Source organism: Callithrix jacchus, chromosome 2 (genome assembly GCF_049354715.1).
Source record: "Callithrix jacchus isolate 240 chromosome 2, calJac240_pri, whole genome shotgun sequence".
Taxonomy (NCBI): Eukaryota; Metazoa; Chordata; class Mammalia; order Primates; family Cebidae; genus Callithrix; species Callithrix jacchus.
The window spans coordinates 72987272-73004147 of record NC_133503.1 but is presented as its reverse complement, the minus strand read 5'-3'; the positions used below and the strand labels follow the sequence as shown (position 1 = coordinate 73004147).

Below are 16876 nucleotides of genomic sequence, written 5' to 3'. Positions count from 1 at the left end.
ACAAACGCTGGCGGTTCAGCCGGGGAAAACCTTCGGCTCTCCGACGCGCAAGCGCAGTTGAGCCCGGCGACTGGCGGCGGCGACGGGAAACGTCTCGGAGCTAGGTGTTCCGCTCGCCTCCTGTGCGGTGTACAGCTGCGCGCCCCCGCCGCGGCGGGCCCGGGTATAGGCTGCAGGTGAGGGCGTGCCCGTGGCATGCGGCTGCAGCGGCGGGACCAGGACGAAGGCTGGCCGCTGCGCGTGTCCGCCGAGCCAGGGCTCCAGGCGTCTCAGCCGCGGCGGCCTCGGCAGGTGAACCTGGCCCCGGAGGGGGCGTCGCCTGGGAAGGGCCCTGCGGAGGCCAGGAGAGCGCGCCGCCACTGCCGGGCGCCTGGGCTGCAGCCTGGGCCAGACTCCAGAGGAAACGGCCCCAGGAAAGAAACCTCAGAACGCCGCCTCGATTCGGGGTCCGGAGCCCTCGGGGAGGTTTTCCGCTCTTAGCGTTTGTGGGTTTAACCTTACCTCCACTCCGTTTCCCGGAGTTTAAACTTTACATTTACTCGTTTTGGCAGTCTTGCTCGTTTGGCAGTGTTTTCCTGCACAGTCAGTCCTAGAGTGATTTGACTATTTCCTTTTTTATTTACTATAACCTTGTCCACTTGCTAAGTTGCTTCCCATTTCTCTAAATTTTGAATCCATTTGTAGCCAGTTATGGTATTCTCTTGAGCCCTTGCTTTTTGGGGGTGGGGAGAATGAGTAACGCTTCCTTTAAGCAGCTTTGATAACTGTTTTTGATAAAGAAAGTAAAACTTAAAGGAGGAAGAAAAGAGGACTAATTTGTGGTTGGCTGTTCCTAAAAAGGGCGTCAGTTCTTCAACTGCTGTTTTTCGTATTGAACAACATCCAACAGCAGATGTGTGGAATATTGTCTCATTTCCTGTTAACTTCAGCATCTGGATGAGCCTTGCCTGATTGTGCCCTTGACCCTGTTAGTGCACAGCAGGTGGTCTTCATTCCCTTTGCTCCATGCGTCTTTATTATAAAGCATGGTGGAAAGGTAGCAGGCCCAGTGACTGTGTGCCTGCTGCCCACACTGGTTTAGGTGGCCGGGCTCAGGGCCCCTCTTCCCTGGGCAGTGCCAGGCTCCTTCTCTGCAGTTGCTCAGCTTGTGGCTTCTGCCTGGTCTGGCCTAATGAGGGTGGGCCTGCAGGTGGGATGAAAAGACCTCACAGATTGTTTCTCCATTCCAGGTGCCTTCTCCAAGAGGGGCAGCAGGGAGGGAGAAATGGCAAGGAGGGTGCTGCCAGCCCAGGTACAGGTGAGTGAAGGCTTCTTTTTGCTTGAAGTGCCTTCAGGGTATACCCTATAGAGGTGGTAAACTTGTTCATCTGTTGTTGAGCTTCTCTAACCAGTGAAGCTCAGGGAAGGACTGGAGGCCTTGGTAGCCGAGGAACTCTGGAAGGAAGAGGTTTCCCTTGCTTCACAGCCAGTCTCATACATTTTTTTTTTTTCTGAGACAGGGTCTCACTTTATCACCCAGGCTGGAATGCATTGGCATGAACATGGTTCACTGCAGCCTCAGCCTTCCTGGTACCTGGGACTACAGGTGCACATCACCATGCTCAGCTAATTTTTGTATGTTTTGTAGAGACAGGGTTTCCCCCATGTTGCCCAGACTGCTCTCAAACTTCTGAGTTCAAGCAGTCTGTCTTCCTTGGCCTCCCAAAGTGCTGGGATTACAGGCATGAGCCACTGTGCCTGCCCAGTCTTATACCTTTTTTTTTTTTGAGATGGAGTCTTGCTCTGTTGCCCAGGCTGGAGTGCAGTGGTGCGATCTCAGCTTACTGCAACCTCTACCTCCCAGGTTCAAGCGATTCTCCTGCCTTAGCCTCCCAAGTAAGTGGGATAACAGGCATGTGCCACTATGCTTGTCAAATTTTTATATTTTTAGTAGAGACTGGGTTTTACTGTGTTGGCCAGGCTGGTCTTGAACTCCTGACCTCAGGCAATCTGCCCGCCTCAGACTCCCAAAGTGTTGGTACTACAGGCATGAGCCACGGCACCCAGCCCCGTCTTACACTTTTTGACAAAGAATTTAATGGAGCTCCAGCCCCATGCCATTGCCACTCCCAGAGCTTTGTGAAAGATCCAGGTATGTTTTTGCCCCGTGGAGGACAAAGACATGGAGGAGTCAAATAGTTCCTTTCTAACACTGAGAATTTGAAAAAGAGAGGCCTTGTATTCCCAGCACTTGGGAGGTCAAGGCCAGGGAATCACTTGAGGTAGGGAGTTAGAGACCAGCCTGACCAACATGGTAAAACCTCATCTCTACTAAGAATACAAAAATTAGCTGAGCATGGTGATGCCTGCCTGTAATCCCAACTACTTTGGAGGCTGAGGCAGGAGAATCACTTGAACCCAGCAGGTGGAGGTTGCATTGAGTGGAGATCATGCCACTGCACTCCAGCCTGGGTGGCTCACTGAGACTCCATCTCAAAAAAAAGCCAGGTGCGGTGGGCATAGTGGTACGCACCTGTAGTCTCAGTTACTCAGGAGGCGGAGGCAGGAGAATCTCTTGAACCCAGGAGGCAGAGGTTGCAGTGAGCTGAGATTGCCCTCCAGGAACTGAGGACTAATAAAAATATGGAAGTACAGTCAGTCCAGGGAGCATTGAGGGTGGTCCCATAAGATTATAATAGGGCTGAACATTTTTATCCCTATGATGTCATAACTGTTGTTGTAGCACAGTTACTTTATTTTTTTAAGATACATTTTGTGTAGCCTAAGTGTATGGTGTTTATAAAGTCTACAGGAGTGTACAATAATGTCCTAGGCCTTCACTCACCACTGACTCACTCACCCAGAGTAAATTCCACTCCTGCAGGCTCCATTCATGGCAAGTTACCTATACAGATTGTCAACCTAAAATAATCAAAAGGCTCAGGATCCAGTTAAGAGTTTATTTAAGCGCAAAGTGTGAAGGCAGCTGTCAGGGGACACACATACAGACACCAAAGAATAGTGATTAGTGCTGGTGTGGGGAAAAGGGATAATTTATATAGACGAAAACGGAGGTGCTAGCATACAGGTGCTATCACACAGAGGCTAGCATACAGATGTAGGGGTTGATTGCCTGCTATTGATTACACTCTTGGGCTTGCTTAACATTGTAAGGAGGTAACAATCACCAGGGTCTCTGTTACCAACATCATTTATTTTTGAGGAAAGCACAGGGAGTTGGATTAACGTGTAATGTCTCAACACAAAGGTCAGGAAGCAATTGTCATGAGCCAAAGGCAAACAACCATATTATGTAACTCAGTTTCCAGGCTTAACTTTTTTCCTTTGGTGTCATAAATTGGGAAGGTTCTGAAATGTTATTTTCTTTTTACAAGATGTATCACTTTTATACTATATTTTTACCTTTTCTGTGTTTAGATACACACATAGCATTGTGTTACAATTGCCTATAGTATTCAGTACTGTAACATGCAGTACAGGTTTATAGCCTGGGAGCAATAGGCCATACTGTCTAGGATCCTGTAAGTAACACCATGTGATGTTTATACCACAATGAAATTGCCTAACACCACATTTCTTAGAGTGTATCTCTGTTGTTATGTGCTGCATGGCTGTGTTGGATGATAAGGGTCCAGGTGATTTTCTAGAAAGATCAGAGAAAGAAACTTCCTTATCAGCAGTTGTAGTTTCAGAAACTCACTAATAGTGTGTGATACTGGATTCACATGATGGCACCAGGCTTGTATAGCTGGTGAATGGATGGCATCTAGAGGAAATCATAGCTTAGGCCATGGTTTGGGGGCAGATTTGGGGAAGAGAGCCATCCCTGAGATGAGAAGCCTCCTGGACCACAGTGGTTTCTTCCATTCTGTGCCTTTTTGTGGCACCTACTCTGTATCATTGACGGATTGTTAGGGAAATACGATTAAGAACATAATCTTCCAACCCAGAAAACCTCTCCACAAATGTAGAAAAGAAATTTTATTATTGAAGAATTATTAAACCCAATTGTGATACACATCACAGGCAATGCACTAAAGAGATTGCAAAGACAGAAAACCTTTATATCTTAAGTGAATGCAACCCAATGCATTGGGTAGGTTTTGCAGTTTGGAGTCAGTGACAAGTTAGGTCCATCTCTTCCCAGGAAACTGAGAGATTAGTTTTCTTTGTTAAGAGGTAAACTTTGGTATATTAAGATGTTAGAGTTTATTTGGGCAGACGTTAGGCAGCTCTAAACCAGAAGAGGTTCTGGGCTCTGACCAAAGGAGGAAAGGGGAAAGCTTTTATAGGGTGAATGAGGAGGCAGAGCAAAGAAACTATTTGGTGAAAGTTTGAGCAGTTTTTGATTTGGACTGTGTCTCTTGCACAGTTCCTATACTGTAACTCGTGCTCAGTGAGTGTGCTTCTGATTGGCTGAGCTTTAGTTTCATTTGTTAGGAATCCAGGGTGTTAGAGCCACCTCAGCCTAATGGCCTCTGTTCTTTGAACATCTTCCTTGATGATGAAATTCAAAGAGATGGCTAGCAGTTTCTTGAGGAAATTTTCCTGAGTTGTGAGACTGGCAAGTGTCTAGCCATTAAAATGATTTACATACATTTCAAAAGGAAAAATAAAGAAATTGTGAAAGAAAAGAGGATGATGGGGAATATCTTTTCCCTTGTTTCCAATAGGGAGAATCCAGCCTCTGGTTTTTATTTTGCCTTTGCCCTTACAAGTCAGGGAATGTGCCTGGCTTTTCAACCCCTTTCCTGGTTTTATGGGGACAAACCTTGGAGATGGTAAAGAGAAAGAAGCTGTGACCTAACACTTACACCTCTAGAAATGAGTCTGAGAGAAATAAGCTTTGTATGCCTTTCTGGTGATGTACGGGATACGCAATTCAGCATTTTTAGAGTATTAACAAAGTAGAAACAACCTAAACATCCACTACTAGGTGAGTTAAAGGAACTTGATCATACAGTGAAATACTGGGCAGCATGTAAACAGTGATGACTAGAATGCAATTATTTGTATATGTAGTTTTATTTTTATTTAAATATAGAACCATATTTGCATGGAAATCATCTGAAGAGACATAGCAAAAAGTTAACTTTTTCTGGTTGTAGAAAGTTAGATGAACACTTCTTGTTCTTTTGCTTATTGATCTTTTATAATTTTCTAATAAGCTTTTTAAAGAAGATGATTCTTCTTTTTTTGTTTTGTTTTTTAAGGGACAGGATCTTACTCTGTTGCCCAGTCTGGAGTGCAGTGGTGTGATCACATGTCACTGCAGCCTCAACCTCCTGGGCTCAGGCAAGCTTTCTGCCTCAGCCTTCTGAATAACTGGGACTACAGGCACATGCCACCACACCCAACTAATTAAAAGCATTTTATTTTGTGCAAAGTTGGGGTCTCCCTATGTTGTCCAGGCTGGTCTTTGAACTCCTAGGCTCAAGTAATCCTTCTACCTTGGCCTTCCAAAGTGCTGGGATTATAGGCACGAGCAACTGTGCCCAGCCAAGATGACTCTTAATATGGAAAGAAGGGGAGGTGGCCCTAGTTCAGAGCAGTGACACGCCATTTACTGAAGGAGGAGAGGTAGAAGAACAGGAGCTTCTGGGTGGGGAGGGAGACTCCTGACCATAGCCTCCTCTGGCTTGAAAGGTTATGTGGCCCACCACTTGGGACCTCTCCTGGCACAGCCATGCCTGGGACATTCTCATAGTCTTCCCTACATGAATGTCAGTGTCCTCTTTCCCAAGACTCAGAGATGGGCCTAAGTTGAGGCAGAACTAGGACTCAGTGACCGCCCCTCAGGCAAGCCAGGTGGTGTTCCACCTATACCTCCCTACATGAATGTGCTGGTGCCTCCTTCCAAAACTTGACTCTCAGGTGTCACCTGTAAATGAGAGTTTGGTCTAGGTGATTGGACATTTCCAAATCTAAAGTTCAATGTTTTCTTGCTCTAATTTTGTTTCATGATTTTCAAGGGCTTATCTTGTTTGGCCTCTTTGTTCAGGCTTCCTAAGGGGACAGTGTTTCACTCACTATAGGTAAATGATAAACATGTGCTTGGTAACCAAAAAGTTGTCCAGAAATACTTTAAATACTTAGAACCCTAAGTTGTGACAGGGTTGCTTCTCAGTTGTCCCATTGTGGGGATGGTCCTGGGTGAGCAGGAATGGGTTTGCCTTCCAGGAGTCTGTGACATTCAGGGATGTGGCCGTGTTCTTCAGCCCAGATGAGTGGTTGCACCTGGACTCTGCCCAGAGAGCCTTGTACAGGGAGGTGATGCTGGAGAACTACAGCAGCCTGGTCTCACTGGGTAAGGAGCTTTCCTCCTGATGCAGAATCTGCCACAAGAGCGCCTTAGCACTCTCCAGGGGGAGCATTTGGAGAGCTTGGCCAAGTCGACCCACAGGCACGCTCCAAGTGTGGCCATTGCCATTCCCTTTTTTGTACTGAGTGACCTTGGCTTAGTAGAGGTGATGAAGGGCATCTTTTCTCTGCTTTTCCTGTCCTTTGCCCACTGAGCTCTGTTCCCTGAGCCCCAGAAGATGTTCCTGCTGAGAGGAGTGCACAACCAGAGGCCTAATTTTCTTCCTGAGACCATCTCCTGATCATCCTCTAGAAGCCCAATTTTAAGCCCCTCTCAGAACAAACCTCCTCCTTCCTGGTACTGCCCCTCTGTCCTGGGCATTCTCGGGCTGGACCTGCATGCCATGATGGCCACTCATGTCTCTTTCTTGTTCATGAACAGGGATTCTCTTTTCCAAGCCAAAGGTCATCTCCCACTTAGAGCAAGGGGAAAACCCCTGGATGGTGGAGAGTGGAGTTCCCCAAGGCACACATCTGGGTGAGTGACAGAGTAATTTGGAGATGGGCATAACATTTTCTGACTGCCAGGGCACAATGAGGAGGCTGTGCTTAAGGGTCTCCCTGATGTGCCAGGCCAGTTGGGAATGCTGGGAAGGCAGATCCTTTCTCTCTACTTTTTTGATTACTTGATCCATCAGGTTCAGAGGAGGGTTGAATTCTCCCAACATAGGTTGCACTGTTTTCACATGTCTTGTAATTTGCAGAATGTGTAGTAGAGTATATCATGTGTAAAGGTTTATCGTTCTTTTATCTTCCTTTTTCTTTGCTTTTACTGGATTGATTCTTTTCCTAAATTATTTTCCTTAGTGGCTTGAACATACACTACTTTTTTTTTTAATCACTACAACCCTCATAATTTCATCCTGGAACCAACCATCTTTTACTTTTATTTCTTTGGTGTACAACTTATTATACATGGTTCAGCAGGGGGGAAAAAACAGATATATGTGTATGTATTTACATACCTGAAAGAAGGAAAGAAGAGGTAACAAACGGTAACAGTTACAGAATTTACGTGGGCTTCCACATACTCATCATGGCATTCTCCTCTTTTCTGTGAAACTGTAGAAAATAACGTGTCCCAGATCCTGGCTCCTAAGGCATGTCACTGAGTGCCTCTTAACCTCTTAGATGACTGTATCATAAGCTTCCCTGTTCATTCTCCCATGAATTGTGTGTGTGCTTCTGGCAGTGGAGGAGGCCTCTCTCAGGCATTACCAGTTGCCTGGTGTTTATTTCTCACCTGGACAGGGCGTGGCTTTCTGGCTCAGTTCACTTTTGCATTTCCATTCATCAGCTCTGTCTTCATATTGTTCCCTTTGGTTTCACTAGAATATTTTCTGGAGTAATGTTTTTCAGAAAGGCTCATATGTGCAATATCTGTACATGTCTAAAATCAGTTGTTTTTTTCTCTCTGAGATTTGTGTTTTGGATCTAGAATTCTGGCATCCATTTTGTTTTGAGACGGAGTTTTGCTGTTGTTACCCAGACTGGAGTGCAATGGCATGATCTCGGCTCACCGCCACCTCCGCCTCCTGGGTTCAAGCAACTCTCCTGCCTCAGCCTCCCAAGTAGCTGGGACTACAGGCACACACCACCATGCCCAGCTAATTTTTGTATTTTTAGTAGAGACGGGGTTTCACCTTGTTGACCAGGATGGTCTTGATCTCTTGACCTCGTGATCCACCCACCTTGGCCTCCCAAAGTGCTGGGATTATAGGCGTGAGCCACCACATCCATTGTTTTTTTCCATGTTAGTGTTGTCTAAACTGCTTCACTCTCTGGGTATGGATTGCTGCTGACAAAGAATTCCATTGGTCCGATTCTATTTCCTGTATCGATAACTTGTTTCTTTTTTCTGCCTTCTCTTTGGAATCTTATAGGAAATCTTCTTTATCTTTGGAATTCAGACTCTTCCATAGGTTGTATTAAAGAGTATTTTTTTTTCTTTGTTATTTGGCACTTTGCTGGGCCCATTGCTTTGACGATTCAGTCCTTTCTTTCATTTCAGGGATCTTTTGTTTCTGCCACACTCCACCAACAATGCAAGGTAATTGACTACAAGAGTAGTGATATAACAAAATAGAAATTCAGTCAGAAATTTAGAAAATGAATATATGTGTAGTAAGGACCAGAATGGTAGCTATAAATGAGTTTCAAATTTCATTCTGAGCTTTTGGTTGGCAAATAAATATTGTTAACAAATTGTTAGTGTTGTTTTACAAGCAGGAAAAAAAAATTATTTTAAATTTGTACAAATTCTACATGCTATTATAAAAACAGAAGAGCAAGAAGAAGTCACCTGGAATTTTATCAACTATGATCAATTACTGTTTATTATCCATTCAAACTGTGTGAATATTTGTTTAAATGTGTCAGTGTGTGAGAAACAGAAATAGAGAAAGACACAGAAAGACTGATTATAGAGTTTGTTCTCAAGCCTGTTTTTAATTGTGAATGCCCTTCAGTTATTCAGCCCTCAGTGAATAGAGACCTACCTCATTGAAAGGACTGTATTGTATATTAAGCCAATTAAACAGTCTTCCTTTTGGATATTTTAGTTTCCAGTTTTTCCCTGTTATTAATGTTGCTAAGATGGTTATGGGACTACAAAGGCATAATATAAAGAGACAGAGGTGCCAAGAGTAAATCATCACAATACAAACCCATGAGTATTGTGATTGAAAAGGCAAGGCCTGTGGGTTAAACATCCACAAGGGAGTTTTCAAAACACTATTATTTCATTAAATTAAAGTCAGTAAAATTCAAACAAAGCACGAGTTACCATTTTTTCCTTATTAAATTACCAAGGATTAAGAAATATATATCTGATGTTTTGGCCCTGCTGTGGGTGATAAACAGTATTATTAGTGAGACTGTAACTGGTACAGTCTTTCTGAAAATGGTCCGGCTTTATTAAAATCAATTCTGGCTGGGTGTGGTGGCTCATACCTGTAATTTCAGCACTTTGGGAGGCCAAGGCAGGTGGATCTCAGGTTGGGAGTTCAAGACCAGCCTGGCCAAGAAGGTGAAACCTTGTCTCTACTAAAAATACAAAAATTTAGCCAGGTGTGATGGTGGGCACCTGTGGTGCCAGCTACTTGGGAGGCTGAGGCAGAGAACTGCTTGAACCCAGGAGGTGGAGGTTGCAGTGAGCCCAGATTGTGCCACTGCACTCCAGCCTAGGTGACAGAGTGAGATTATATCTCAAAAAAAAAAAAAAAAAAAAATCAATTCCAAGTCTAGAAATTTATCTTAAGATAATTTCTGCACAGATAACTGTGCAGAGTTATAATGATCTTGTAAAAGAATGTTTATTATGACATGAGGCATCACTGCCACAAAAGGAAGAGGCTAAATGACTCTCAAAAAGTGATTTATTAGATGATGATGTGTTCATGCATTGGACATACTGTGTAGCCATTAAAATGATGTTGTCAGCCAGACAGTGGTGGCTCATCTGTGTAATACCAGCGCTTTGGGAGCCTGAGATGGGTGGATCACCTGAGGTGAGGAGTTGAAGACCAGCCTGGCCAATATGGTAAAATCCCGTATCTACTAAAAATACAAAAATTAGCTGGGCATGGTGGTGGGTGCCTGTAGTCCCAGTTACTTGGGAGGCTGAGGCAGGAGAATTGCTTGAACTCAGGAGATAGAGGTTGCAGTGAGTTGAGATCGTGCCACTGCATTCCAGCCTGGTGACAGTGTGAGACTCTGTTTCAGAAAAAGAAAGATTACATTTATTGAGATGAAGAGAAGCTCATGATTTTTAAGTGAAATGAGGGTAAAGGAAGCTTAATTTCAATCTACCATTTTATTTTTTACTTAAAAGTGATTTTTTTATATGTAGAAAATTCTGGTGAGCTACATCCCACATATAATAGTGATTACAATTGCATGATATATTTATGGGTAAGCTGTATGTTCATTTTTATAGTTTTCTGTTTTTCTTATAATGATTATATATTTCTTTTGTAGTTAAGAAAATAAAAGCTCTTTTATAAAATGCATTCATTTCTTTTGAGTCAGTGATTCCATTTCTTATACTGTATCTTAAGTAACCAAAAAGGTGGACAAAAAATTTTTCCCAAGAATGATTCCTCAAAATCACGATAATGGCATTGGTGTCCACTGAGCTGCCCCAGACCAAAAACTAGGAGTCATCCTTGAGTCCTCTTTTTCATTGCCGCTGTGCTCTATTCTTAGGTGAAGATACCTGCCAGTGCTACTTGCAGAACATCCCAAATATGCCCACGTCTTTCTATCTCTCATCACCACATGACAGTGCCAGCCATCACCATCTTCTTCCAGGAAGAGTCCTGTTCTGCAGCTGCCCTTGTTCTCTTTCTCCCCGACCCCATTACAGTTTGTTTTTCACACAGCAACCAGAGTGATCCTTTTTAAACAAAAATGTTGTGTCATGTTCTTTCTAGCCCTCAGTAATGCTGATGAAATTCCAGTATCTTCCTGTATCCTAGAAAACTCCATGATACAGCCTGGTCCACCTCTTTTCCTAACTGGTGACACTTTCCCCTTGTTCACTCTGCTTCAGCTACCATGGATTGCTGTGTGTCCTAGAACACAGGAGGCTTATTCCTGCCTAGGACCTTTGTGTTACTATTTGTTCTGACTGGAATCACCTTTATACCCACATTCACATTTTTGCCTGGCCAGTGCTTGTTATTTAGATCTCATCTTTAATTTCATTTTCTCATCACCTGGTTTAAAATAGCAGCCTATTCACTCTTATTACACAGCACTTTGTTCTTGTTTTCTTACTGTTTTCATCACTCCTTTGTACTTCTGTTGATTTGTTACTTGGTCATTGTCTGTACCACACTGCTAAAATGTAAGCCTTGAGAGTCTGCCCTTATCTGGCTTGTGCCCTGTCATTCCCAGACTCTTGACCTTTGTGTAGCACAGAGTAGGCACTCAGTAAATATTGCTTAAGTGGATGCCATTATTTACAGCCCTCTGAGAAAGCCTAGAGTAGCACTGCTTGAGACCCTATGTTTTGGGGAGCTATTCTCTTTCATTTATTTTCAGCCTCTCTGCAGTTTTCCCTTGGGATTTACCTGAGTGCACTGGGAGATGAAGCTGAGTAGTGACATAGGCTGTCTCAGAAAGGTCTCATACCCTAGTATGCTGTCCCCTCAAGTTCCACAGCCCACCTACATGTAGGTTTCTTCAGACCCTTTCCACCCACACATCTGTCAATTTGCTTCCTTTCTCCTCTTCTTTTTCCCTTCCTTTCCTAAGATTTCAAGGCTCTATTTTTTAACTATCCTTGTATGTTTTTATGTCACTTTTTTTATTAGTGCAAGAGAGACTTACATGTTTTGTCTATTTTAGGATGGGAGAGCTTGTTTGAAACCATAGTTTCTGAAGAAGAAAATCAGGAAGTCATGAAAAAACTTATATTTGATGGCCCATTTGACTTCAAGTTGGAGAAAACCTACATACAGGAAGATAAATTAGAGAAGCAACAAGGCAAAAAGAACAAACTTTTCAGGAAAGTGTTAGTTAACATCAGAAAAGTTTACATGAAGGAGAGGAGCTTTAAAGGTACTGAACTTGGGAAAAACCTTGGTCTAAAATCATCACTTATTAGAAAACCCAGAATAGTTTCCAGAGGAAGGAAACCGCATTCACAGCAGTATTCAGTTCTCTTTAAACAACTGGGAGTCAACACAGTGCGTAAATGTTATAAATGTAATATATGTGGGAAAATCTTCCTCCACAGTTCCTCCCTGAGTAAACACCAGAGAATCCATACTGGAGAGAAGCTCTATAAATGTAAGGAATGTAGGAAAGCCTTCAGCCAAAGCTCATCCCTAACTCAGCACTTGAGAGTTCATACAGGAGAGAAACCATATGTATGTAGTGAATGTGGAAAAGCCTTCAGTTTCACCACATCTCTTATTGGACACCAGAGAATGCATACTGGAGAGAGACCTTATAAATGCAAGGAATGTGGAAAAACATTTAAAGGTAGTTCCTCTCTTAATAATCACCAGCGAATTCACACAGGAGAGAAGCCCTATAAGTGTAATGAATGTGGGAGGGCCTTCAGTCAGTGCTCATCTCTCATTCAGCACCACAGAATTCATACTGGGGAGAAGCCATACGAATGTACTCAGTGTGGGAAAGCCTTCACTTCAATATCACGGCTAAGTAGGCACCATCGAATTCATACTGGAGAGAAACCCTTTCATTGTAATGAGTGTGGAAAAGTATTCAGTTATCATTCAGCTCTTATTATACATCAGAGAATTCACACTGGTGAGAAACCATATGCATGCAAAGAATGTGGGAAAGCCTTTAGCCAAAGCTCAGCTCTCATACAACATCAAAGAATTCACACTGGAGAAAAACCCTACAAATGTAATGAATGTGGGAAAGCCTTCTCCTGGATTTCACGGCTTAATATACATCACAGGATTCACACTGGAGAGAAACCATATAATTGTAAGGAATGTGGAAAAGCTTTTAGTTCCCACTCAGGTGTTAATACTCATCGAAAAATTCATACTGGAGAAAAACCTTATAAATGTAATGATTGTGAGAAAGCCTTCAACCAAAGCTCAGCTTTAATTCAGCACCAGAGAATTCATACTGGAGAGAAACCATATAACTGTAAAGTGTGTGGGAAAGCTTTCAGACAGAGTTCATCCCTTATGACACACATGAGAATTCATACGGGGGAAAAACCTTATAAATGTAAAGAATGTGGGAAGGCTTTTAGTCAGAGCTCATCTCTTACTAATCATCAGAGGACGCATAATTGAGAAAAACTATAAATAAAATGCATGTGGGAACTGAAGCTTATTCCATACTGAATATCAAAGAATTCACTCTGGGGAAAAAGTGATAAAGAGTAGTTAATTGTGGGTAAAACTTCACAGTTAGACCTCATCAAACATTGGAGACTTTATGATGCAGGGTAACCTTAAGAATACTAGGAAAGTTTCTATAAAATGTTATTCATATGTTCTTAAGTTATGAAATTGAGAATTTTTAAGATTGCAGGGTTAGTATTTGATTTTCTAGTGATGTATGCTAACAGCTACCAGCTTCGTGAGCATCACTGGGAAGCCTGCTGTTTATGTAAAAGTACAGCCATAAAATCCAGACTTCAGATAAATCTAGGATTCTATTTTTTGAAACTGTTATGCAAGCCAGTGGTACTAGAAAGAATGTTTTAGAAAAGAAATATGAACAGGTGACCTGTAGCTACCTCACTGTCACTAACATGTTTTTTAATAGTCTTAAAGCAGATTCTGTACTTCAGGGTAAGACTTTGAATTGTTTCTCTCTTTCTAAGCCATTTACCTGAGAAGAAAATCACTCCATAAACTATGCAGACATACTGCCCTTTGAGTTTTCTTCTTGACTGCTTGTTCTGAGTCAGATATAAAGTCACTTGAAGTCAGAGCACATGGTATTTCACTTGTTTTTCCCCATAGAAAGTGATTACCTTTGCTGTATTAAATTGGTAAGTAAAAGTCATTCAGACAACCACTGCTTTTGCAATTTACTGAAAAATGTCAGAAAGTATCTCACAATGTAGCCAATATGGGAGCACAACTTGTCTCCCAGGCTGTGCCTGCTTCTGTGAGTTCTCTGGTTACCACCCACCAGAAGGCCCAGGAACATGCAGAACTCAGGTCATCATCCCTGGACATAAAGTGAGCCAGATGACTTTCACCATTACTTCCTACTTTTTTGCCTTTGTCAGACAATGTTCATTTTCTCCCCACACTCTGAAAGTCACTGGGCAAATACTTAGGCTCTGAGTTCAGATGCTCTTTTCTCCAGAAAATGGATTTAGATCCTTTAACAAGTGATTTAAGCCCATTTCAGCATTTCTAAAATGCGAATCATAATATTAGCCAGCTAAAAATACTTCCCTCACAAGTCAAACTAAAATCATTGGGCTTTACAGATGCTAACATCTAGTTTAGCCAAGTTTATCAGTAAGGGGGACAACCACTTAAGGGCTGAAACCCCCATTTCATAAAGTGCTAGGTTGTTTTTCTGCCAAGGAACTTAAAAAAATAGAAAACAGGGAAGTGTTATTGGGAGCATAGCAAAAATCATAGAATTCAGCTTTTGCCTCCTGGGTTACTCAGTCATACTGTTTCAAACTTGTGAAGAACAGACTTTTAAGGATCAATTGAATCCCTCATCTCTGATACTCACTTCCCACAACAGTTTTTTTTTTGTCTCTACCTAAATTGGGAAAATTCCTAGGAAAATATAACTTCCCTAAGGATTAATACTTTTTTTTTTTTTTTTTTTTTTTTTTTTTGAGACTGAGTTTCGCTCTTGTTACCCAGGTTGGAGTGCAATGGCGCGATCTCGGCTCACTGACAACCTCCGCCTCCTGGGTTCAGGCAATTCTCCTGCCTAAGCCTCCCGAGTGGCTGGGATTACAGGCACGCGCCACCATGCCCAGCTAATTTTTTTTGTATTTTTAGTAGAGACGGGGTTTCACCATGTTGACCAGGATGGTCTCGACCTCTTGACCTCGTGATCCACCCGCCTCGGCCTCCCAAAGTGCTGGGATTACAGGCTTGAGCCACCGCGCCCGGCCTAGGATTAATACTTTTAAAATCATCAAAAAGTTAAATATGAATTAAAATCCTACAATGAACACATTAAGCCCAGTTATTTTTTAAGATAAGATCTGTCAAAACTTCAACAAATAGATCATTCAAGTTTTATGCAAAATCTTCCAGAGAAGATAATGTACAAGCACAGTTTTGCTAATATAACGCAGTGCCATAGTCAGGTAAAGTACAAGAAATTAACATTGTAGACTAATATTACCCATGAACAAGAAATATGGAAATCCCAAGCAAGCATTAGTAAATGTAATCCAGAGTACCTAAGCATGGTTAGTAACATGATAAATAAAGGTTTATTTATAGAAAGCCTACTGAAAAAGAATGGTAAGATGTTAGAAGCATTCGTGACAAGAAATACAGAGAAAGAATGAACTGTAGCTGGTTGTGGTGGCTCACGCCTGTAATCCCAGCACTTTTGGAGACCAAGGTGGGTGGATCACCTGAGGTCAGGAGTTTGAGGCCAGCCTGGCCAACATGGCAAAACCCTGCCTCTACTAAAACTACAAAAATTAGCCAGATGCCGTGGCACATGCCTGTAGTCCCCACTAAGGAGGCTGAGGCAGGAGAATTGCTTGACCCCAGGAGGCAGAGGTTGCAGTAAGCTGAGATCGCGCCACTGCACTTCAGCCTCGGCAACAGAGAGACTATCTCAAAAAAACAAAAAAAGAATGAACTGTTCAAAATTGGCTCTGAGACAGAAATGGTTCACACAGAAAAAAAATTACATCCTTACCCTCACCATAGCAGTTATATGAAAGGCAAAAATGGAATAATTTGGAGGAATATGTTAGGAATGATTTTGTGGTGTTAGGGAAGGATTTCTTAAACAGGCTAAAAATGAGCTATATAAAATTTTTGATGTATTTGTTCACATTAAAGAACTGCTTGTCAAAGTATACCGAAAGGGAGGTGAAAAGTCGAGGCACAAAACAGGTATCCACAGTATGCCTAACAAGCTATTATAATCTGGAAATTTTAATTTGTACAGATCAATACCACTAGGAATATGGGCTGAATACATGAATATTTACGGAAGAGAAAATACAAATTTCCAGAAACATGAAAAGATGATTCACTTCATTAGTAGTCAAATGCAAATTAGAGCCACCAGTAATGTATAATTATACAGCCACAAATGAGGAAAAATTAGGATGTGTGACAATACTGAGCTTTGGAATGCATGGGGAATAGGAATTCGTTAGTAGTGATATTATGAATCAGTAGAGATATACTAGATAAATGATTGCATGTGGGCATGAGGTGATGCATAAAGATTCTTAGCAGCACTGATCCTCATACCAAATGATTGTAAGTAGTCTGAATGTCCATTAGGAGAATGGATAAATTTTGGAATATTAACACAGTAGAAACAGCAGTGAAAATGAATAAAGCTAAGCAAAACGTGGATGAAGCTGGCATGGTGGAGCACATCTGTAGTCCTAGTTACTCTGCTGAGGTAGGAGGATCACTGTATTGCCCAAGTGTCCAAGACCAATCTGGGAAACAGTAAAACTAGGTCTCTAAAACAAAAAAACGGATAGACTGAAAAACACATTTTTGAGTTTTAAAAAATCATTGGGAAACTACATAGGGTGTGATACATTTTTTTGTGTGTGTGCAAAATTATATATTAAAAGATATGTAACAGGCGCGGTGGCTCATTCCTGTAATCCCAGTACTTTGGGAAGCTGAGGTGGGTGGATCATGAGGTCAGGTGATCAAGTTCATGCTGGCTAACATGGTGAAAACCCATCTCTACTAAAAATACAAAAAATTTGCTGGGTGTGGTGGCATGCGCCTGTAATCCCAGCTACTTAGGAGGCTTAGAAAGGAGAATCGCTTGAACCCGGGAGGCAGAGGTTGCAGTGAGCTGAGATCACGCCACT

The 16876-nt window shown here is 42.3% G+C and overlaps 1 protein-coding gene across 9 annotated transcripts in view; it reads left to right on the top strand.

Moving 5' to 3' along the window:
- The first annotated feature begins 53 nt into the window (after positions 1-53).
- LOC103790360 (uncharacterized) overlaps positions 54-16876 on the top strand; it is a 54897-nt gene continuing 38074 nt past the window's right edge. For 2 of the 9 annotated variants that reach the window (XM_035290793.3, XM_035290790.3), the window contains exons 1-2: positions 54-176; positions 1230-1297. In XM_035290793.3, the coding sequence (XP_035146684.2) occupies positions 1265-1297 (33 nt within the window). In that variant the 5' untranslated portion in view covers positions 54-176; positions 1230-1264. Of the gene's footprint in view, positions 447-1229; positions 1298-6180; positions 6308-6742; positions 6839-11712; positions 13731-16876 lie in introns of those variants that run through there. The other 7 variants (XM_035290794.3, XM_035290795.3, XM_035290796.3 and 4 more) reach the window with 7 other exon arrangements.